General features: G+C 34.1%; 1 protein-coding gene across 1 annotated transcript in view; it reads left to right on the top strand.

Moving 5' to 3' along the window:
• Positions 1-8,234: 8,234 nt before the first annotated feature.
• The window catches only part of Tecrl (trans-2,3-enoyl-CoA reductase like), a 66,390-nt gene continuing 48,843 nt past the window's right edge, over positions 8,235-25,781 (top strand). Inside the window, exons 1-2 of the mRNA XM_052735917.1 lie at positions 8,235-8,730; positions 18,949-19,000. Of these exons, the coding sequence (XP_052591877.1) occupies positions 8,503-8,730; positions 18,949-19,000 (280 nt within the window). The 5' untranslated portion in view covers positions 8,235-8,502. The remainder of the gene's footprint in view (positions 8,731-18,948; positions 19,001-25,781) is intronic.

Here is a 25,781-nt window from a genome sequence, read left to right as displayed (position 1 = left end):
GGAACCCTTATCGATGTGGGAGAATATAGGGAGGAAAGAGAGGATTACAGGAAAAATACTGAAGGAAAAATAAAGAGAGAACCTAAAACAGTTAACTGTATTCCTGGAGATAAAGATGTGCAGAGAACAATAAAGTTGAACCTCTTCCAAACCCAGTCCCTTCTGTGAAAAGCAGATAAAGAGAAATTATTGTAGCAACAGATCATTTTATCTACTATCTCATATTTTTAGACCATTATCTATAATTTGGTATATGTAAATACATTAATAATGCATTTATATACATTTTCTTTTCATTAGTATTCAGACTTAAATAGTCTAATTTTAGGCATAATATTTGTTTCATAAAACAAGTGAGTAGTTATAATAATATTACAATGCATAGAAGTATAATTTTATTAAAATATTTAAATTAGTCATGAGTTGTATAATAAACACATTACTATACTAGAGCATGTAGAAAATAACCAATAGGATAATTTAGATCAAATTTTATTTCTATGGAAACAGCCTGAATATTTTCTAGTATTTACAGAAAAAAGAAGAGTAAAGAAATATCACTATAAGATGCATAAAAACAATTATTGGTTTTGTAATTTTAATAGTTACTTATATATGGCAATTTATACATATTTATTTAATAACACTGAAATGATCATTAATTTTTAGACCATCCTTTTTGTGTATATTATACAAATGACATTATCTCATTTGAAGTTGTAACAATGAAACTGATTGCTTTGCTAACTATAAATCAAGATTAACTACTAGTTGGTTAAATATTACAAGTATATGTTGATTCCTAGAGGCACACTCTAGCTTTCTATTTTGAAGTGTGGATTACGGTATTAAATAAGAACAACTTTTACATTAAAAGTTACAGCATAATATATTTATTCTATATTTTAGGACTTTAATATTAGGCATTTTGGGTTTTTTGTTTGTTTGTTTTTTGTTTTTTGAGTCAGGGTTTCTCTGTGTACTTTTGGTGCCTGTCCTGGATCTCACTCTGTAGACCAGACTGGCCTCAAACTCACAGAGATCCGCCTGGCTATGCCTCCTGAGTGCTGAGATTAAAGGCGTGTGCCACCACTGCCCAGCATTATTAGGCATTTTTCACTGGAAAAACTTAATATATCTTATTTTGAAACAGTTAATAGCCTTAAAGTTTTTATTAAATAACAATACAAAGGACATTTTATACAAAAATTGCCATTTTTGACTGTGAAGCAATTCTTATTTTTTCTAAGCCATTTGAGAGTTAGATACAGAGACATTGTGGCCTCCTTTTACTAAGTGACACATCATTTGTTTCATAAAAAAGCAATCTCTTATACCAGATATGGGAACTCGTAGCAGCAATCCCAGCACATGAGAACCTAAAAGAAGCAGGATCAGAAGGCAAAGGTTCTCTTGGACAGCAAAGTGAATTACAGGTAAGACTGGAGTTCAGAGTGAGAGCTTTTTTCAAAATAAGAGGATGAATTACACTCTTACCTAATACAAAATTTCCCAATCACACTTGTGCAATATTTGAATAATATTATTAAATATATGGATACTTTCATGTCAATTACTTAAATTATCTACTATGAAATTTCTATCTCTCTGTTTCCTAATTAAGTTAAATATTAATAGTTATGTTTACTTTTTTTGGCTAGGCTTGTTTTTCATATTTTCTTTTTATAGAAAATTATTTACTCATACAAAATATCCTTATTAAAGTTTCTCTTCCCCCTACTCTTCCCATATCCATCTCAACTCTCCTCCCCTCCAAATCCCCTCCCTTTATATCTGTCATTAGAAAAGAATAAGCATTTAATAGATAACAACCAAATGTGATATTGTGATATATATATATAATATATATATATATATATTATATATATATATATAATAAGATAAAACAAAAAGCATCAACATCAAAACTGGCTAAGGCAACCCAACAGAAGGAAAAGAGTCCCAAGAACATGCACAAGAATCAGAGACCCACTTGTTCACCACTCAGTCTTCCATAATCTGGAATATCTTTTTTTTTTTTTTTTTTTTTAGATTGCAATTTTTGAAGTACTATCCCGGGGAATCTTTCATTTTATTATGAATATTTTGTAAAGAATACCACACAACTAATATTATGTTATTGGTGACTCGTATCATGTGAGAAAGAAGACAAAAGATTATCCTATTTTGAGTTATATCCATATAAATCACTGAGTACTGAAATATTCCTCTGGGTCACTTAATGAAATGTAACTCACATTCCTGTGAAATAGCACTTGTTCTTTGCAGACTCCTCTTGCTGTTTTTGACCACTTTCATCATCCTCTTAAAATAATGCCTGAAAAAATAATTTTCTACATTAGTAGAAAATGAGTATTTGTGTTGAGTACATATCTTAGTGGACAGGGGTTATTAGTCTACTTGATACCTAGCATACTCCTCACCACCCCCACACACCATCACAAATTGTCATTTCCTCACACTGCTCTCCTTTCTCAATTGGAATTCTACGGTAATGAGTAATTGCCAGTTTAGGGCACTTAATATAATACAATAACAAGAAAATAATCCGTTCAGATCAAGTGGACAACCATGACTATTGTTGATCGGCCTATTTATTGAGTGAGTGAAAATCCTTCAAATATCATACTGAAGAGGTGATGTGAAATTTCATAAACAAATCTCTCTTTTTCCAAAGGTATATGTAATGAGCATTGAGTCATAGACCTTTTGATGAAGAATACTAAGGATTTTGCTTCAAGTTACTTTTTAACTTTCACTTCAGAATGATTGATATTTATATTTATGACAAATAAAAATATATAAAATTATGTAACTTCCTATATGTCACTCTCTTTCATTAGTCTATTGCCAATCAATTTTGAGGCTTGGCTATATGACTGCAGCTTTATTTACTAGTTAGAAACTATGACCTAGGGGGCTAGAGAGATGGCTCTGAGGTTAAGAGCACTGGCTGCTCCTTTAGAGGTCCTGAGTTCAATTTTCAGCAGCCACATGGTGACTCACAACTGTCTGTAATGAGCTCTGGTGCCCTCTTCTGGCCTGTAGGCATTCACGCAGGCAGAACACTGTATACCTAATAAATAAATCTTAATTTTTTTAAAAAAAGAAGTTACAAAAGAAGGGAATGAACAGCAACCTAGTGGTTTCACACACACACACACACACACACACACACACACACACACACACACACACACACAAACAACAACAAAAAAACAACTGTGACCTATTTGGTCACATATAGCGTCTTTCAGTTCCAGTATTTATTGTATTCACTTTTATTCATACAATTTAAACACATTATCCAAAATATAAATGGCAATTCGCCATTCATTCATTAATTGTTAATGCTTGCCTTGCAGATTGCATGACATGTCTCCACATCAGATGAAAAGAAGGTGTCAATATAATTAAAATATAACCTACCAACTGGAAATACAGATTTACAAAATGTATTTAAAAATAGTATGCAAAATACATCTGAAGTTTCAGTCTTAAAACTCAGTGGTCAAGATTCATGAGAAGTGCAAATGCACATAAGACATGAGTGGAGACCAAATGCTCATGTGACATAGGTGTATTTAAATTATTTTTGTGTTCACACAATGTATGCCAGCCTATTTCCCCTATATTATATCTGAATTTCATAATCCTGCCAAATGCAAACTGCTAATGAGAATATGGAGTGACATGGGCATGTACTCTTTGTTGGTGAGGTTGGAATATATTCCAGAAGGTTTGCAGATCTCTAAAGAATTTTTTTCTGTTGTTTATTCCCCCATCAAATGAAACCTAAACCTACCATGCACAATAGGAATTACATTCTTAGACGTTTACTCAAATTAATTCAAATTTATGTTCACTCACCTGTAGCCTGCCTTTGAATGCCCACAACAATATAGATGGATAAAATGTGGTTCATCCATACCATGAAGTGTTATGGACTTAAAAGAACTGAAACGTTGAAAAGAACATAGAGGTGATATGACAGTAAGTAGAGGTTATGCAACCATAGAACGCCAGTTCAGGGAACAAGAGGTGTTGAAAAGGAGGTAAGGGTTTAACAACAGGACATATACGAAAAGGGAGCCGAAAGGAGGCTACCAATAGTTGGCGAGCACAAGAGGAGGGCTGTTCAAATAGGAGTGAAAAGTGTGAAGAGTCCTTTGTTTCATGTCCTGTCTGTCCATTTTGTCAGCAGTTGATTCAAGGATACTTCGTTGTCCAGTGGCTAACTTTTGCCACAATGAAAGTTAACTCCATATGCAGTTTCTTCAATGCCCATATTTTTTCTGAAGTAGATTGGTACTGCCAGGAGCCGACATGTCTCATAATCATAACAAAAAAGAAAAATTTTCTAAGTTATTAAAACATTTTAAATGCCATATTCTGTAGATCTCTGAAGGGTTTGAAGATGACCTGTCTAAAATATATCTGCTCAATTTTTAAAACATATCTAATATGACTACAACTTCTATTGTAATGTCTAACTACTAACTTTCATTTCTTTTTTTTTTTTTTTATTAATTTATTTTGCAATACAATTCAGTTCTACATATCAGCCACGGATTCCCTTGTTCTCCCCCCTCCCGTCCCCCTCACCTTCCCCTCAACACCCCCCCCCATTCCCATCTCCTCCAGGGCAAAGCCTTCCCCACAGACTGAGGTCAACCTGGAAACAAAGGACTACTGATTCTTGCCAAAACGAATGTGGTTATGGCTTTATCAAAAGGCATCTTCTGAGGCCAGGACAATATGGCACCATCCCTGAAGTGGCCTTCGCAATTTGGAAAAGGTACAGTGCCCTTTTCTTCGAAGGCAGCTGAATAGGCAGTGGGCCGATGGCTTCTGATGTGCAATGGAACAGCAGCTGAAACAGTTATTCTTGAAGAGTAACTAAGCTCACGCCTCGCAATAGTAAACTGGCATTTGACAGAGGGATGTGGAGAAGAACGGGATGTTAAGATGAAGCCATATATACACAGCCAAGAATGGACAGCTGAATTAAAAAATCAACAACAATTTCCAGAATTTAAAATCCTGAATCATGACATGACACTAGTGGAATTCAGGTGTTTCTGGTACATGGACTGCTCTCACCCAATGTGAGGTTGAACTGTCGACCTTGTGTACATCCTACTTCACAAATGAGTCTGTCAGATATGCTAAGCCTATAGGCTGAAGATGATGCCCCAACACTGTGGAGAAACCTCAGGTGACTGTCCAGGCAGCTGGCTGTTTCTGTCAACTCACAAATTTTTTGGAAGTTGCTTGCATGCACTTTCTGTTTTTATTTTTGTTAGCTAATATTATTTCCTTCTTGGGTCTCTGAGGGAGTTGAAGATTAGTTAGTTATAGTTGAAGGTTAGTTAGTTATAGTTGAAGATTAATTAGGATAGAAAGTGAATTAGATACATTTTGGACTTAACAAAATAGGATAGATAATGAAATTATTTTCTCTGAATTTGTCAAATACAAATGGACTAGACATTGTTTAGACATTTATTACTTGTATATATTGTATATAGTCATTGTACTTTTGTATATAGTTTTTCTTTTGTTAGTTATAACCTTTTTCTTTTTTTTCCTTTTTATTAAAATAGAAAAGGGGAAAAAAAAAAAAAAAAAAAAAAAAAAAAAAAAAAAAGAAAAGTGTGAAGAGAAAAATGCCATAATAAAAATCTAATATGTTGAATGCTAAAGAATCATGCATTTTAAAAATTTAGGGAAGGTTTAAAATTGTATTGTATGCAAATTCTATACATTTTTCTTTGCAGACATTCTAACTGGAAAGCTTTCTAAAGTAATGTCTATAAACAATCTGGTGACAATAAAAGATATAAAGATCTCAAGTGCTCAAGGTGATGAGAAATGTATAGGGAGACTGCAAGCCACTTTTACATCACATGCGACTCTATACACTACTATTCTAATGTGGACAAGATAATATTCATTTTTTCTAATCACAGAATTTGAAATGCAGAGCATGACCTTGAAAATAATCCATCAATATTTGTTAACATTCTAACAAAATTACTTCTTCAAGTATATATACTAAATATGTGTCGGTGTAGGTCAAAGAATCATTAAAAACTCCCAAGGGCCGGGAGCAATGACTCAACAGTTAAAAGTAAATATTGTTCTTGCAAGGACAAGACTTCTTTTCCCAGTTCACAACTCCTTTAACTCTGGCTTCTGTGGTCTGTCTGTTCTTCTGACCTCTGTGGCACTCTGCTCATGTGCGCAAACCCATCCACACACAAATAACTCAAATTGTTTCTATATATTACCATTGCTCTACACAGTTCAATGGTTTTAAGAAGTGAACTATGTGTTTTTAGTCTATTTTTCAAATGAATGATTATAATGAAGACAGTTGCTTGAAAGCTTTTCCTGGAATATATAATAGTAAAGAAAAAAAATAAAGATAGCTATAGATGAGAGAGAAAAAAAAGTGAACTAATGAAGTGCTGGAGAGATGTTCAGAGTACCCCCTGCTTTTGCATATGACCTCTGTTTGGTTCTAAGCATCCACATGAAGAGACTTACTCTTTCCTGTAACTCCAGTTGCAGAAGATGCAAACCCTCTTCTGGAACCGGTGGGCACCTGCACTGGTGCACATGCAGACAAGTAAGCATGCATACATACACATAAGTAAAAAACAAATTAATAATGAAACCCCCAAATTGTTTATGTAAATGATGAGACAACTTATTTTTATTGTTGTTGTTAAAGTAGGCAAGAAAGATAAGGCCAAAAAAATGATGTTCTTTTTGAAAACTCATTTATAATTCATTATGACTGTGTTTCATTGGATGAAGAATCCAGTTCATCACTGACACTTTTTTTTATCAGTTTTTAGTATGATTATAATAAAATTATAAATTTTATTAATTTCCTGGTGTTGGGTATGTACTGAGTCAGGGTTAATTGAATTATCAACATTATAAATCAACTAAGAAAAAATGAGTCACTTTGTATTCAAAACTACTTCATTTATATAAAATAAAAAGATTAGCTGTAAAATTTATTTGTTTTTCATTTTCTCATATGTTAAACTTAAGCAATTATCCCAGATTAATACCTACAATTTTATAATTTTCATAATTCAAACTATGACTTTCCCTATAATTTTCCCCTCTATACTCTTTTCTTTTATTACTGATATTACATTGCTGGGTGGGTTATTATATCATATTTTACATTTTAGAATCATTTTATACAAACTTTGAGAAGAGTATACTTTGGTTCTTCTAATCTTTAAATTTGTGTGCGTGCGTGCGTATGTGCGTGTGTGTGTGTGTGTGTGTGTGTGTGCGCGTGTGTGTGTGTGTGTGTGTGTGTGTGTGCGTGTGTGTGTGTGTGTGTGTGTGTGTGTGTGTGTGTGTGTGTGTGTTATGTGTGTGTGTTTGTTAGGTGTTGGAATGCATATAGAGGTCAGAGGACAACTTGTAAACTTAATTTTCTCCTTCCACCATGTGGTTTCTGTGGCTCTATAGGTTGCTAGGCTTGGTTATAGTTCTTTTACTCACAGAATCATTTCACTGGCCCAAATATATAATGAATATTTTTGCACTTACTATTTATGCAGTTTCTTGTAATTTTAGTACCTTTACAAACTGATCATTGTCAGTGATAAATTCTATTAATAATGATGAATATACTGTGTCTAATTCATCATTTTTCCAACTACAATTTTGTGTGTTTGTTTTGGTCCAAACAATTCAGGGTAAACACAGAATTTTCTCTTTACATATGTCACACATATGAGTCTTTCGATTTATCACATTTTTTTACACACATACACACACACAGAATTTTTTACATTTTTACAGACTATTTTTCAAATGCCTCCCAGTTTGTCTTTGATGTGGTCACATGGTTAAAATGCACGCTGTTTGATACTTTTGTCTCTGTGAAAGTTCAGTATCTTCCATTCTTGGCTACTGTTTGTAAGTCTGTCACAAAGTGAATTTCATCCTAGAACTATCTTCATACATATGCAATGACCTTAACTTTAGACAGAATTAAAATGTGTTATATAATATTTTGCAGTGTTATAATTCACCCTATAAGGTGTCACTATGCTAAAGTATAATATATATGAATGTGAACCAGTATGTAATAGGTTTAAGATTACTGTATCCAGAATTGGGAGATAATGAAAACACTCTGTTCTTTTTTGCTTTGGAATTTCAGATAAGAGTACTCAGAAGTAGCAGAGATAAAAGGAGAAAGCAAGAAATAATTCAAATGCAGAAGGCAATTCAAGTCTCTGCAGCAATTCTCAATAGCGTTATATATAGAAATCAGATCAGTCATTGTTTTCGAGCCTGCTAAATAAAACTGGACTGCTGGAATGGCATGCCACTTGACCTCTCAGGACTACCACAGCAGTATTTAACTGGTGCAAAGGGAGCAAGCACTCTTGCAAGTGTCTCCTGCTTACATGCCAGATTCCCCTGACAGTTCCCACAATGTTCAAAAGGCACAAGTCCCTGGAACGCAAGAGGGAATTATTATCCCAGGGACTTCCACAGTCCACAATGAAGAACAATACAAGAAATTTCCACTCTCTGTCACAACTTGTGCTCTCAGCAGGCCAGCTGAAAACAGCTCGAGCAGTCAAACTTTCAAAAACAACTCACTTTGAGATTGAAATACTGGATGCTCATACAAGAAAACAGATATGTGTTGTGGATAAGGTAAGCTTTATTTATCTTTTGAAATGTTTCTTGTTAAGCACACAACTACGGACGTCTCATTTACTTGACAGAACTTTGCTAAATGCATTTCTAATTTTTAAGCTTATATTTTTTTAGTAACGAGATGCCTTATTTACTGTCTCAACAAAAATCATTTGCTGCATTTTTATGCGTACTTCAAGATAATAATTTTAATTAATATTTTTGCTTCATTGCCTGTTGTGTTGTCCATAATCCCAGAGTGAAACATTTATCGGGAAACACAGATTGGATAAAAGATCTTCTCTTCATGCTTTTATAGCAACAAAATGTATGCCATTTAACAGTGTATGTAAAAAACAGGAAGTAAAACTCACAAAAGTTAAAAGTATTTATCATGTATCTAAAATGTAGGCATTTTAGTACATTGTTTTGAGTTGTTTACTTTTCTAAAATTTTCACCTTTTTAAAGCACAGTCTTCAAATTCTTAGAGTATAGCTTATTTAATGCACCATCTCTCTCCATCTGCATACAGATGTTTCAAAAAGAATGATAAAATTTCAATATCTTAGGTTAGGAAATTGTAGTATGAACCCTGGAGATGTAAGTACATAAATCACATACCAATACGTTTCTCTTATTTAAAAAAAAGTAACTTTAATTTATTAGAAGAATGATGTTTTCAATAAAAAAAATTATGTATTTTGTTTCATAGAGACACAAATGTTTGTTGTTTGTCTAAACAAAACATCCGATCAATTATTCCATTTAACCATGCCACAAGTGGACTGCTAGATAAGGGTGCTAATTAGAAACTGTCCACTTCCCTTCATAACTGTCTAAAACATTATATATTTTTAAACTTAATAACTATAATTATGGGTAACTTGATAGTTGAAAGAAATGATTTACTTTTAGGTACAAAATAAATGCTAAGATGTGTTGCATTTTAATTCAGGTCTCAAATAACACTGGGGAAATTCCAATAATCTGTTTGTATCTAAATGCAAATCATACACATCTATATTTCTGTAGGTGACGACTGTGTTTTATGTAAAGGGAAATTTGATATATAGGTTTCATACGATAAATTTCTGTTTAATGTAAATGTGTTTTATTTGCTTTTTGAAATAATGCTTTCAGGAATGTGAAAACTTAAAACTTTAAGCCTCGTGAGAGACAGCTGACATTTGTAGTATTTTAGTATCAAAATGTCTGATTGTATAAAACGTGCAGAAGAGAGAATAAAGCAGTGAACAAAATGGAAGGGAGTAAGTTAAGATTTTATACCTTATAAAATAGTAAGAAATTAAACACTTTCTAATTATTGCTTCCATACCTAATATTTTCTTTAAGGAAATTAGAAAAATTTCACTTGCATAAGATTAAATTGGAAAAAAAAAGGAAGGAAAAAAAATCAGAAAGTCACTCTCTTAGGAATTCCACACTTCAACTGTGAAAGTCCTTGGACTTGCCTCTGCAGTGGTAAATATTATTAGAAACAACTATACAAATAAGGGGTTGACTTTGGGTTCCTCACCATCCCTATTTGATTTTCTTTTTCTTCACCCATTGTCCCACTGTTCTTTTGGTTTTTTTTCCCCTCCTTATGGGAGATTCAACCCAGATCACAGTACATGCTATGTCAGTCACCTACTACAAGCTGACCCCCCCACAAAAAAAGATGTAAGATTTTGACATTTTAAATAAAATCTCTGCTTTGCATTGATAAGTTTCTTCTTTTGTTTCTGTTTTTTTTTATTTAATAATTTGGTGAGTAGTCCAAAGTGATGAAGGTATATGAGAGAAAAGAGATATGGATGAATTGCATTTTTGATTACTCTTTTCATAGTTTCCAGGAGTTTGAATTTTTAATCATAGTAAAGACTAATTCTGTGCGTTAGTTTTATACTTTATTGTCTTTCTCATGGGAATTATGGGGTAAATAAGAAGTGTCCCATTTCTCTTATTATAGGGGTGTCATTTTGGCACCCCAGAACCTCTCCCCTTTGATTTGAACCAAGCTATTTCACCTGGGTCTTTATCTTCCTCATGTCTCAGAACTGGAACTTGCTGAATCACCTTTACAGCAGTGACAAAAACTGCTGCATCTCAAGCCTCTCTACCATACTGTCACAGGGGGCTTCTAGCATGTTCTATTACTACTCAAATAAAAATCTTCTCAAGACGCTTTTGTTGAATTACAAAACCATTTTTTTCTATAATATTTCATTGGCTATTTCCTTCAATCTCTGCTAATTCACCATCACCTGACTCATTAGGTATTTATGATCAGTGCTATCATCTATCTGGCTGCCTATCATCATCATCATCATCATCATCATCATCATCATCATCATCATCATTTCCATCATCTTCTATCTGTATTTTTTTTTATAGGCATGCCCAGTTTAGTATATCTGATGCTGATAACACATGGGACTTCTTGGGGTAGTGCCTTTACCATAATGTGAACCAAGTTCTTTTTAATTCTACTCATGTCTTGAAGAGACAATATTTGTGCATATGAACACTAAGAAAAAAGAAGCTAATAAATTTCATTGTATTGATGTTTATGATTTGACATTACTTTTTGATATCTTTAGTTGAAAATCAGACTTTTCAAATACCAAAAGTGGACTTTATGTTGATCATCCACTAATTAGCTTCCATAGAGATATCCAAATTTGTCAATGGAAACTACACTTCAAATGACTCTCCAGATGCTCATGGGAGTCGTGACTCATCTCCTAATCTCACGCTCCACACACAATCCATCTTCTTGACAATACCTTCAAAGCATATCCAGGCGCTGACAAATCCCTGTCACTTCTGCTGCTAGCCTGCTTCCATCTTCACCCTACGTTGTCCTTATCACTGACAGTGTATTCCCAACACAAACAGCAGACCTAGCCATTAAAGTGTGTCCAATGATACACTCCTCCTGGCAACGAGGCCAGGCCGGCCTTTTGGTTTGAACTGTCACATTTTCCCATGGACTATTTCTGTCTGTTGAACCTTCAATGCACCAATGCACGTCAACATTCTTTTTTTTTTTCCCCTTTCATTTTCTACATCGGCTACTCCATAGTAGTGTTTTATCTTTAGTTGTATTGCTTGGTCTGACTATAGCATGTTGGATTCACAGATTTTTATTGTTTCTTTCACTTCAGCATCTTCTGCATTTAGAGCAATGCTTCACACTGTTTTAATCCATATGTGTTTAGTAAATGACACCTATCCAAACTGAGAGCCTGGCTTTTACTCTCTTGCTCTGACATGATAGTTTAAAATTGGAGCAGTATAACACAAGGGTTCACATTTCCTATTTCCTGAACCAAGCTGTAATTAAAGTCAATGTAAATCTATTCCCACACATAGACATTGCTTCATATCATTCCATTAAACGAAGGGTTTCTCCTTATTTTCCCCATAGGTGGTTAGATATAGTTTATCTTTAAATTCGTGCATAAGTATACAGTATACAATTTTACTCTGATAGCAAAGGCTATGTGGCTTTTAATGAATCACCTAGAGATTGTTACTTACCTAAGGTGTTTTCATGAATGACTAAAATAATAGAATTAATTGATATTGACAAAATGAAGAATTTTAAAATACATTGTGTCATTCCTAAGAGATTATTGGGACGTCAAAATATAAGAGCCTACATGAAAATATATTTTGAGGAAATAGTGAATTATTAACATTGGGCTCCCATCATTGCCTCCTGTTTTGAAAAATGTCAGAAGCTTATCTGCTGCTAAGGCATGTACATACTCAGGGGCAGTGCAGGACACAAAACACTGTGAGTGGCAAGTATGCCTGCGTCCTCCCATTCTGTTTTATTTGATCTTTGTTCAGAAGAAAATGAGGTCCTTTTCTTTTATTCTTTTGCTTACTCTTTCCCCAACAGAATCTTTCTAAGGATTTCACAGAAATAAAGCACTAACATCTCCACCCCACTTCACGTACACCACCACAATGGCACATATATGAGCTACTATTACAGAACAATGTAGACAACAGCAGAATTAGATCACTTTCAAAAGTGTGTCTTTAGCCGGGCGGTGGTGGCGCACGCCTTTAATCCCAGCACTCGGGAGGCAGAGGCAGGCTGATCTCTGTGAGTTCGAGGCCAGCCTGGTCTACAGGGTGAGTTCCAGGAAAGGCACCAAACTACATGGAGAAACCCGTCTTTAAATAAAATGTAGAAATTCTGAAATTTCTTAACTGTGGATAGCACCACTTTAAATACTTCTTGAAAATTATAACCAACATGTTAGTTTCTTAAGCTCTTCTGCTCTAAAACGGATATGACTTTTTCCTTACATTGATTTTGTTTTTTTTTTCTTTTCAAAATTTCACATTTATGCCACTAAAAGATTGTTGTTTCTTTTCATCCATCTTTTATCAGCATCCATGATCTGCTCCCTGTTTCTGCCACACTTAGTCTTTCCTGCTTAATTATAAGTCCTTTTCCCTCTGTTTTCTATGCTATAGAATGATACAACTAGCCGCTTATGATTATCTAACTCAGATCTGTCAGAACCTTATAGGACACCCAAGAGGGTGTTATTTTATTGGAAATTGTCCAACATTTCTTATTCCTAAGAAAATAATATTATCATTTACCATTTATAGTATAAGAAGCATTGAAATATGTGTTTTCTTTACTATTTGAGGCAGAGGATGGGTATTATGTAGTACATATTTATACATATAAGAAATAAAATAGCATTAGTTAAAATATAAACATGAATAAAACATAAGCTTTAAGTCAGTAGAGCAATAAAATCATACGTAATATCCCTTCAACTTTTTAAATGGAAAACAGATTCTTCTCTCATATAATGCATCTGGACCACATTTTATCCTCTCTCAATACCTCCCTGTTCCCATCCACCTCCCGCCTCTGCATATCCACCCTGCCTCCACTTTCCTTCAGAAAAGAGCGGACCTCCAGGAGACAACAACCAAATATGACAAGATGAGAAGCAATAAGACAAGGCAAAAGCCCTTCATATTCAGGCTGGACAAGACAACTCAACAGTAGGAAAGTGACTGAGAAAAGTATTTCCATTTAAAAGTTCCATCCTATTTTTATTTGGCAGATAACATTAGTGTACATTTATGGTTTAATGGGTTGCTTTGCTGGGTGTATGCATTGTAGAATGGTAGTTGGTGGATAATCAGACCAAGCAGCTTATTTATTACTACAAATACTGATCAGGGAATTGTGTGGAGAACATTAGAAAATCACCTTTTAGTTATTTTTAGCTACTAGTGCTTTATTATTGAGTATAGTCAGCTTCAGGTGTGAAAACAACCAGAATTTGTTAATCTTAACAACTATTTAAATTCAATTTTAAACCTATTGACCAACCAATATCTTTCTTTATCCATCAACTCATTCGCCACAGAGATCATCTTCATGAGTTTAATTATTATACATCAATTATTATTGTGTTTATCTAAAAATTCAAACCTAACAAGCACAGATGCATAGGATCCAAATGGAGACTGTTATTTATGCTAAACACATTAAAAACTCCTTGGGGCTGGCACAATGCCTGTTGGTACGTGAAATTTATGTTCTCAGATTCCCTAATATTATAGTATGAGGAGCACACGAATGACTAAATATTGAAGTTATGTAGTATTGTTTGCTTGTGTTTATGAAATGAAATTGCAGAAGATCCTCCCAGTTATAAATCCTCCCTAATTATAAAAACTTTGGCCATAACACTTGGCCTAAGAGACAAATTGTATAAGACTTAAACATTTTCAAGTTAAATTTCCTGAGAAGGTATACTCTGAGTTTGTTGAATTGGCTACTGTCAAGTATCCTCAAATATTCTCCAGTTCCCTACTGCCACTCACCTTTTTCTTTATCTTCTCCTAAGCTCACCTCCTTGCCCTTCCCTTCTTACCTGTCTATATGCACTTCCTTCAACATGTATTTTTCCCTCTATTTTAATGGGCTCCAAATTGTGCATTTAATCACCCATAGATTCAGACTGGTTCCCATTACCTGTGATCGGACACTTTGCTCACCCTTGATGCAGCAGGGAAGGGCTTGGTCCTGCCTCAACTGAATGTACCGGGCTTAGCTGTCTCCTCATGGGAGAACTTACATTTTTGGAGGAGGGGGATGAAGGATGGAGGTGGGGAGGAGCAGGAGGAGGGATGACAGGGGGATCTGTGGTTGGTATGCAAAATCAATAAAAAAAAATTAAAAAGAACCTCTGTACAGTACATTTACTGTATACATCCAGAATCTTTATTCTTATCAACATTCTCTAAAAGCTAAAGCATACCAATTATTTACATATCATTTGTCATGCATTAGTTATTTAAAGCGACCACAGATGGATCACTGTAAATGAAAGGAAGTGCATGGAATCTTTGTAAACATCATACCCCTGATTTAAAAGCCCAAACATCAATGCATATTAATATGTGACAAAATTCCTGAATCCAAGTTAAGGAGAGACTGCATACACAGTGTCTTCCAGAAGTGAGCCACTCTCTCAGACCTTAGCTTGGAAATCACACCAAAACAAAAATGTTTCATACTCTTCAGATATTCCTATTATTAAATGATAATCATATACAAATAGTTGGACATAAGTAAACATAACACAAGTTTTTTTTTTTTTTAAGAGGTATGGAAAAGGAACTGGGTAATTTCAGCTAAAGTGTTCAGTGTTTTTTCCTTTTGGGCTGGGTAAGGTTGAGGATAAAATTCAGGGTCTTTTGTTTGCTGGTCAAATGCTCTACCACTGAGCTAATTTCCCACCTCACCCCCACCCCCTAGAGTGTCCTTTTTTAACAGAACAAATTTAGAATAGCTATAGAAATCTCTTCCACTTAACATGTCCAATGTCTGCAGCACATGGAAGGATTATCGGCGAGGGTGGGGCGTGCAGGTATCTTTGACAATAATGGCATTTTCTAAAGTAACAGTTATCTCCTCTAAATGCCCTACCTTTCTGGTCTTGTAGGCTTTGATAGAAGCCCTAATGCAATAGAAACACCCTAGAGGAGCTTAGCCAGGAAAGCCAACTAGGTGTTCCTTCCTACTCACTGAACAGTTTCCCACTTGCAAACTTCTCAGGCTCCAAACCACTAGGATATCATGTTTTATTGGTAGATTTTCAAGCTGAAGGTCATTAAATAATCCCTGTTGATCTGCTAGGATTTGAGGAAGTAACCTGATTCCACCCATCTATTTTAGCATGATGTCTATGAATGCCACATGCTCTCTTCTCAAGAGATTCATTTTTAATGGTCTGGGCGTCTGGTATTCTTTCTCCTAAGCAAAGGGATGATGTGCTTCTGTTTTCGTTTTCTTTTCACTTTAGTAAAGCAGGAATTAATTATTAATTGTCTTTCTGTATTATGGCCATTTAATTTTTCACATTGTGTGCTTCTAAAGCTTCCAAAATAAATATTTAAAGTTATTTCTTGTTTAAAGACTTCTAACATTGCAATTATCAATTATTTGATTTTGAAATTCATACTCTAACATAATTAGCAATTTCTTCCAGCCAAGCATTTAATAAATTGCTGTCTTAATGAGTTTTTTATTTGTCTATACAAGTCTATGCATTGCTGAACATAGACTTATTACCTCCTTGTCATTTATATGTCATCAAATGAAAACTGGTTATAATCTGAGCTTAATTTAATCTAAGTCAGAGTTTGAACACAATGCTCTGTGTTTGAATTGTCTTACCCATTTCTTCTACCTTCTCTTCAAGACCTGAAATTATCTCTCCCACTTCATTCAATCTGTTGGAAAGACTTCCACTGAACTTTTTTGTTTTTTTCTTGAGCTTTTTATGTCAACTTTTATTTCAATTTGCCTTTTTTTTAGTTTTTCAATTCTTTTTTTTTTTTTTTTTTTTTTTTTGGTTTTTCGAGACAGGGTTTCTCTGTGTAGCTTTGCGCCTTTCCTGGAACTCACTTGGTAGCCCAGGCTGGCCTCGAACTCACAGAGATCCACCTGCCTCTGCCTCCCGAGTGCTGGGATTAAAGGCGTGAGCCACCACCGCCCGGCTTAGTTTTTCAATTCTTAATCAAATTATATTTTAATATCTTAAATTGTTTTTCTCATTCCATTCAACTCTTTGTTTTTTACAAAGTCTTCATTGAAGTACTTATGCACAACCTCTTTGAAATCATTGACCTTAATCATGATTTCTATTTTGAAGTCCTTGTCTTATGCTTCAGTTAAATTAGTTTTCTAGAAAATATTAAAACAGGAGTCCTGGTTTCTGGAGAAGGCATATTATGTTGTTTGTTGTTTTTTGTGCTTGTATATTTGTATTTAGAGTTAAATATTTTTTCTGTTTGTTGGTGTTCTATGGGTTTTCAGTTCCTTGAGCGCTATTCCTCAGTCTGAAAGGTTGTATATCAGTAGAATGGTGCTTAGCTTGCAGTCTTGGGGTCACTTTTGAATTTTCGTGTTTAGATTCCAACTGGTCACAGATCTGAAGTGCTGGTTGGAATTCTGAGTTCATATTCCAAGCATTCCCAGATCAGTTCAGTGTGTGGTGGTGGTTATAAGCTATCCACTACGGTAACTGGACTGATTTTTGAGGTTTCTTTTTTTTTAAATTATAACTGCTTGGCCATTAGCTCAGGCTTATTACTGACTAGCTCTTACACTTAATTTAACCCATAATTCTTATCTATGTTTAGCCACATGGCTTGGTACCTTTTCTCAGTTCTCTTAAGTACTGTTTGGGATCCAGTTTTGTGCCACAAGGGTAGAAAAAGGCCTACCACAGGTGGCAGTGAATCTCAAGGGAGTAGGATGATATTGAGAAGGGGCTGAAGTGGACAGCAGAGAAAGGATTATTGTACCCTAGGGGGACTAGGATGGAGGAAGGGAAGGAAGACACAGGTAATTTACATTGGTCTCCACCTAATGTACCTGGGAGGACCCTAGAGGAATGTTCACCTCATTGTGAGGGTAGTCACAAAGGAAGGGTTAGAATGGCTGAGGAAAGTTGGAGATGAAGAACTAAGGGAACTCTGTGTATGTACCAGGAGTAATGGCAGCCGAATACCAAAGGGATGTGTTCCGTTGGGAGGATGAAGTGAGGAACTGGTGGTGGTGGGAATAATAATTAGAGAGATCAGAATGGAGCAGTGGAAAGAGTACAGGTAGCCTACCTGGGTCCTCACCAAGGGTGGTAACTGTCACTGATGTAAAACTCTTAACAATACTATAATATTGATCATAGTTTCATTAAGCAGGGAAGATAAGGTAAACTAGCTATATTCATTGTTTATCTGTAGCTTAAATATAATACAATGCTAACCAATTGGAGAATTATTCTGTGCATTATTTCTCATGCATATTTTTATTTAATTATTTAAAAATATCCATATTTAGAAATTAATCAAACCAACATAATAACCATGTCCACATATTATCATCATATATTTCACCAATCTTCTACTGCAGAACAAAACAAGTTGTAATAAGTGATCATGAAGATGTGGTTGAAGGACTATTTGTAAGCAAGAGTGAAAGATGAAAGGGGTTTTGAGCTCAGAAGTTTGAAATGAATAGAACGTCCAGAAATCCTATGATGGTTTGATGTGTTAGGAAGAAACTGTCAGCAGCTTCAATAATTTTCCAATGTAAATAAATAAAAACAAATTGCATTCATTTTTACAGTGTATTATTTTCAGTAATTACATCTAAACTATGTTCAACCCATTTTATAAGATACCTTATAGATGTTTTAGTACACTTTTAGTATATTCAGTTGAGAGTTTGAATAATATATTTTAGCATAAAAAGTCATTAATGAGATCATATAAGTGACTTGTCCCAAGACAGTCCTACGTATTATACATTTTCTATTGTACATTCTGTGTGACTCAAATTCATATCCTCCAGCTTCTGTCTCTCAATTAGCCCTTTTACTTGTACATATTCTCTAGACAGTTGAAGACTGAAACCAAATATTTTGAATGCATGAAATTTTTAAAAAATATATTTTAGAAGAATATATTGATTGGAATTAAACTACTATTGCTTTATACAAGTAATTTTTTCAAACATCATATCACTTTGCAATACTTGTTAAAGTAGAATTTAATAGTTATTCAAAAATATAAATTTACAGATATTCATTAATGTTAACATGTTTTCTTAAATATTTGTTTAGCAGAAATTATTATTTTTTTCTTACAATTGTATTTCCCTCTTTCAGGTAACTCAAACTTCAACTATTCATGATGTCAAACAAAAGTTTCACAAAGCATGTGAGTTTTATTTATCTATTAAAATTTATGTCAACTTATTTTCAGATTGACACAAATTTGTCTATGAGAACAGGTTTGTCTATAGAGCAAACACATGAAAGCTATGTTTTGAAACAGATATCATTAATAATTTTAAACTGAATAATTCTTGAATATAATAATTCTCACACTTGATACTGTTATTGATGCTTTCGTATTCAACAGCTTTTTGTCAGTACTGAGAATGGATCTTCATGCCATATGTTCAGAAGCCATGTGCACAGCTACTGAATTCTATCTCAAGAACAATCCAACTTGAGGTTTAATATAATGCCTTACAGTTTAATATATGTCATTATATTTCTTTTCTTGTATTCATTTTAAGATGTATTTTTGTCATTATTTGTATTCAGGAGAGCCATGTGAATTGGGAAAAAAATTGAATTCATAAGTTAGTATGTTGAGCTATTGAATAAAATTTGAAGATAAAAACCAACAGAATAAATAAATTATTTCTTTTAGGAGAAATAGAACATATTGATATATTGGTTTATAGATAACTATTTTATGACATGACTAGTTCAGTGACAATGTAAGTAGTAACATCATTTATAGAAAAAGACCCACATAGAAGATTCAATGTACATCTTAAGGAACAAAATAATAAAACAAGGAATTACAATTAGTTAATATAGATAAAATATACAAACATTTTAGAGTAATTTTCTTATAATGTGCTGTTGAAAAGCATATAAAAATGAGGAATATACTTATTTGAAAACTGCTTACCATTTAAAGTGCTTTGGGAAGGCAAGTTCTGACATTTTGCCTTATAGACATGTAGAGTTTGGATATGCTGAAAGGATTGAATAGGTCATTCCACCAAGATCCAAGAAAAAACAAAGTGAGGGATGTTCACATAGCTTCCCTAGATTCACTTTTCTAGCACTAACTTGGGAGTGAAAGTCTCTGTCATTGTGTGCCAATGTTTTATAAAATACGGAATTTCTTAAGTATTAAGTTTTTAAACCACAGAATTCTTTTTCAAACAGATGTGGTGGTACATGTCTTTACACCCTGCCTGCAATGCTCAGGAACATGTGGCTCTTAAGTTCCAAGCCCCAGTTAGCAAAAGAGTGAAAAGCTAGGGAAAAATTCATTTTTATCTAATTACATAATCTATGTACGTAATTACCATAGTTATGCACACAGTATTCCCTACTTATTTCTACTCTATGCACATTTATTTAGAGGTAGTACAATATTAGCAGAAAGCACATATTGCATTAAACCAGTAATTGGAATGTTAAACTTTAAAATGTCAGAAGTTCAGACAGAGGGAAGTGTAGCAATTAAGGGAGAAGACATTTGAAAGTGATTTAAAAAATAAGGACAATTTGTACAAAATTTGAGAAATACTCCATTGGCAAAAGTGTGATCACATTTAACAGCTGTAATAAGACTTGAGACTTATTAACCAGTTAATTAATTCTTCACAGTCCTATTTCTAATATTTAGCAGGCTTTTTAAAGAATAAAAACACCTTTATTTAAATGATGCTTCTTTCTTTTAAAGATAGAATTTATATTCTAGCATTTTTTTTTTGTATTTTGTACTATAACTTTAGGGCTTACAAACCTCATTTTCTGATACTAAATTAACTTCTCATCATGTCCTCACGCTTTAAAGTATAAAATTCAAATTATTAATGTCATAAATGAGTAAATGAATAAAAAAAAGTATTCCTCACAAGAGACTGTTTCTTACTAGAAAAATTCTTATGTAACTTAATTCATTCCCAGGCTTACTGTTCAACAGCTTTTCATTATGATATCTCTATACACTCATATAGTGTACTTTAGCAATAATCATTTCTCTACTAGTATTTATTTCACTCCTTCTTTCCCAGCTGATAGAGTCTCTTGTGGGATATTTGTTTATACTGTGTGAGGATGTGACACTGTTACTGGTTTAATTAGAAGCTGAACGGCCTAGAGCTAGGCAGGGTGGGTACAGGGGACTAGAGCTAGGCAGGGTAGGTACGGGGGACTAGAGCTAGGCAGGATAGGTACGGGGGCCTAGAGCTAGGCAGGGTGGGTACGGGGGCCTAGAGCTAGGCAGGGTGGGTACGGGGGACTCCTGGAGAAAAAGAGAACTCAAAGGTGAGAATCTAGATGCATGAGAGATGCCAGCGAGATATAGAGAGTTGGACATATAGAATGGAAGATAGGTAAATATCCATGTGGCAGAACACAGATTAATAGAAATGTGATAATTTAAGATATAAGTGCTAGCTGGGAACAAGCCTAAGTTAAAGGCCAACTTTCATAATAAGTCTCCATGTCATTATTTGGAAGCTGGTGGTCCAAAGAAACTCAGACTACAGTTACTCCTCTAGTTTTCTCTCCCCCACCACACACAGACACATACTTTATGAGACACACGAGCACATACTAGACAGCACACAGGACATTTGTGTTTGTGGGGTTGACTTACTTCACGAATATACTGATCCTTAATTCTATTCGTTTTTCTATAAATGTCATATTATCTTTGTCAAACAAGTTTTCACTGTGTACATACCACATTTTCTTCATTGCTGTTATGGTCAATGGGAACCCATAGTAATTTAATTACCTGGTTATTGTGAATAATGTCACAATAAATTTGAGTATACAGGTTATCCCTTGACTCTTTGGAGGAAGTACACATAGATGGTGTAGCTGGATGTAGCTAGAGTTTTCCTGCCTGGCCCACAGTCAGGACAAATCTCTATCACCCGCCAGTCCCACAGTCACTCAGACCTGACCAAGTAAACACAGAGACTTATATTGGTTACAAACTGTATGGCCATGGCAGGCTTCTTGCTAACTGTTCTTACAGCTTAAATTAATCCATTTCCATTAATCTATACCTTACCACATGGCTCATGGCTTACCAGCATCTTCACATGCTGTTTGTCATCGTGGCGGCTGGCAGTGTCTCTCTATCTCAGCCTTCCACTTGCCAGCTTTATTCTCCTCCTTGTCCCGCCTATACTTCCTGCCTAGCCAATGGCCAATCAGTGTTTTATTTATTGACCAATCAGCAACACATTTGCCATACAGAACATCCCACAGCAACTGGATGTTATGAATGCTGCTTTCTCTCTTTCTCATATATATATATATATATATATATATATATATATATATATATATATATATATATATATATATATATATATAAAATCTGGGCTGGAGAGATGGCTCAGCCGTTAAAGGCTAGGCTCACAACCAAAAAAAAACTGCTTTATAAAATCTTTCACACTACTTTTCATGCCTGTACCATGTTATAATGCAACCAATGGAACATAAATAGGACATAGAGGTTTTTTTTTCCTTCTTATATAATGGCAGCATTTTATTTTCTTTTCTTTTTTATTTTTATTTTTTTGTTTTGTTTTGTTTTTTTGAGATAGGGTTTCTCTGTGTAGCTTTGTGCCTTTCCTGGATCTTGCTCTGTAGACCAGGCTGGCCTCGAACTCACAAAGATCTACGTGGCTGTGCCTCCCAAGGGCTGGGATTAAAGGCGTGCGCCACCACTGCCCAGCTGCATTTTGTTTTCTTAGTGAACTTAATTTTGGTCAGAATGAGAATGAACATCAGTATAATTTTTGATTTGCATTTCTTTGATGGTGATTGATGATGTTTAGGTAATTGATTAGCTCTACCTGCCTAATTTTAAGATTTTGTACTTTCTTTCTGGTTTTGTACTTTTTTTTGTCTCTATGGGCTCTCCAGTTTCAAGGTATAATATTTATCATGACTCAAAATAATTAAAAATAAAATCTATATTGTTCTCTACATTTTCTGCTAAGCTAGCATCTTGGTATATTATATGCAAAATTGGTATATTGTAGCAAGCTCTGTTTAGCATGCTCAACTTTAAGCTTATTGATAATCTTTCACTTAATCCCTACTTACTTCATTAGGAATTAAATTCAACTAGTCACTCGATACTGTGGATCATAAGGAACAATTATCTCTCATATTCTATGTCAAATTTACAGGGTATTTATGAATTTTGAGTCTTTTGCTTGCCATGATTCTGTTCATTGCTTCACACGTGACAAGTACAGTTCCATATTTTATAAGGGATACATGTATTTTCTCACTTCCATGTCTATTCTTATATACTGTTCATTTTCTTTTCTTTCCAGCAACATCTTCATGTTGTGTGTGTGTGTATATGTGTGTATGTGTGTGTGTGTGTGTGTGTGTGTGTGTGTGTGTGTGTGTGTTACAAATGGCCCAATGCTATTCTCATAATCTGTGTTTTTATTCTACTTTTACAGTAACATGTAGCTATCAATGTTTTGCAAATGCTCTTTACATTATTTGACTCTCAACAAATGTCTCTATCCACATTCCTCACACATATATTTCAGTTTCTGAAAAGAAATAATTATACATTATTCATCCCTACTTTTCACATGCTTAGGCCATGCGTATTCAAAAACACAAGTTTAATATATAAAGACTCGTGCTTTACAAACAAATTACTGAAACAAATTATATGGCTCCTGGAGATCATGCTGTCATTTGTCCTTGACATAAGCAACCCAGAAAACAGAAGCTGCTTTTTGCCCTGATACTTACGTCTGTGCATAAACATGTAGGCGGACTCGATGATGGGTTTGTGCATGTGGGAGAACTGACATGCGTGAGCTCTCTAAGATAATGAAATACACACTATGTCAATGTAATTCATGAATGCTTTTCATATAGTCAATTGCTTTAGATTTTCACTCTGAAAGTCTGCATGTCTTTTGAATGCTCAAAGATAAAAATGGTAACATTATGCATATTAACATTTATGATGTGGAGATGTCTTTCTAAAATTAAGAGACAAAACACTGAAACATTTGTGTTTCTCTTTATCAACTAGACATTTGCTTTTCTAAAGCAGAGATACTCAGATGCTGGCCTTATGTTTCTCAGCTGTTTATGGCATTCCATCACCATATAATAATAATCATGTTTTTCTGCAACCACTGTTTGTTTTTGCTTATGAACTATCTAATTGTAGACAGAAATGTATTTTAAGAAAACCTTTCCATTTCCTGAAAGAAAGTTCTGATATATCTAATGTGCTAAATGTTTAGTAATACATTTCCTAATCTTTCTCTAAATTCTTGATTACACCTTTTTGGGGATTTGTTTGTTTGTTTGTTTGTTTTTGTTTTTTCAAGATAGGGTTTCTCTGTGTAGTCTTGGCTGTCCTGGACTTTCCTCTGTAGACTAAGCTGGCCTTCAACGCAGAGATTTGCCTGCCTCTGCCTCCCTAGTGCTGGTATTTAGATGTGCACCAGCTCTGCCTGGCCATCTTTAGACAATTTATGATGCTCATGTACACAGCACATCTTGTATATAATTGTTCTGAATGGATTTTTAAATTAAATTTTTGTATTTATTTTGTCTGTATGTGTATGCATATATGTATTTACACATGTGTGACATGGTATGACAGTGGAGGTCATAGGAAAAGTTTTGTGAGTTGGCTTTCTTTTCACAGTATATGAATCCTGGAGATTGAACTCAGCTTGTCATCAGGCTTAGCTGCAAGCTGCAAGTGCCTTTACCTGCTGAACCTTCATGCTGGTCACTGAATGGATACTTCATACATTAATATCTACGCTTTGAAAAATTTACATGTTCTTCTGCATAAGGGGCTGAGTTCTTGTTGCAGAATTATAATATGCTGAATAACTTAGTTTTGCTTTTGAGGTTGATTCTTATTGACATATGAGAACAATTTTGATAACTGGTGATTTGAAAATGAATGTGCGTAATTTGAAAGTAAGAAATGTTAGAATATTTTTCTTTTACTCGATTAAGAATAAGGATGTTTCACTATTCTTTTCTCAAGAACAAAATTTTCCTGCACCAAATGTAACTCAAATGGTTGATTTCCTTTTAGCATCCTTTTTTTATATTAACTGAAAAAGAACATTAAAAAATAATCAAATATTCTTACTCATATTACTCTTTCTGAGTTACCAATGGAGAAAAGAGAGAAAAAGCAGATTTTATGATGTGATCTGGAGTAGCTACCATAAAGTTCCTGATCTACACAGAATAAGGGAAGAAGGTTAATGGAACACTGTATCTGTAGTAGTAGCAGTAGACCTCTTAAAATTGAAGTTTACTCAGAAGTGATTTTCCCCCCAAATTCCTGTTTTATTTGCATTTGTTTTTGTGATTCAGTAGACAATCTCAAAAAGAATGCATAAGTCAAAACCTGGGAGGAAAAGCAATCCCTACTATTTCATCCACTGTAGATTAAATTTCAAGAAATAATTTGAAAACAGTGATACTCTCCCAAATTAAAGAACTTATAAAATATTAAAGAACTGGTACTAAACACATATCTCTACAAAGCATTGACTTTTTAACACCTTTTACTGTACAAAATTTTCTTTTATGTAATTTCATTCAAGGTATAGTTGGTAAGAACCTTAAAAATTCGTAAAAAATATGCTATTTTTACAGAAGAAATACCTCTGGATATTTGGTCCTAACTAGAAGTATGTAAAATTTAATTTTTAAAGATAATAAATGACCAAATTCCATATGATTCCAATATTCTAAAGTGAAAGTAGTTTTATTTAAAATAAAATTAGCATTTAAAATGTAAATATGTATAATGTTGATAAAAAACTTTTGATATAGCATTTAAATATATTTTTCCTATAGGCTTGTGAATTGTAATTGATTTTTTTAGGGCATTTAATTATGCTATATATGTATTTGCTGTAACT

Source organism: Peromyscus californicus, unplaced genomic scaffold (assembly GCF_007827085.1).
Source record: "Peromyscus californicus insignis strain IS unplaced genomic scaffold, ASM782708v3 Scaffold_13__1_contigs__length_99412109, whole genome shotgun sequence".
NCBI classification, from domain to species: domain Eukaryota; kingdom Metazoa; phylum Chordata; class Mammalia; order Rodentia; family Cricetidae; genus Peromyscus; species Peromyscus californicus.
This window is presented reverse-complemented; position numbering and strand designations above follow the sequence as displayed.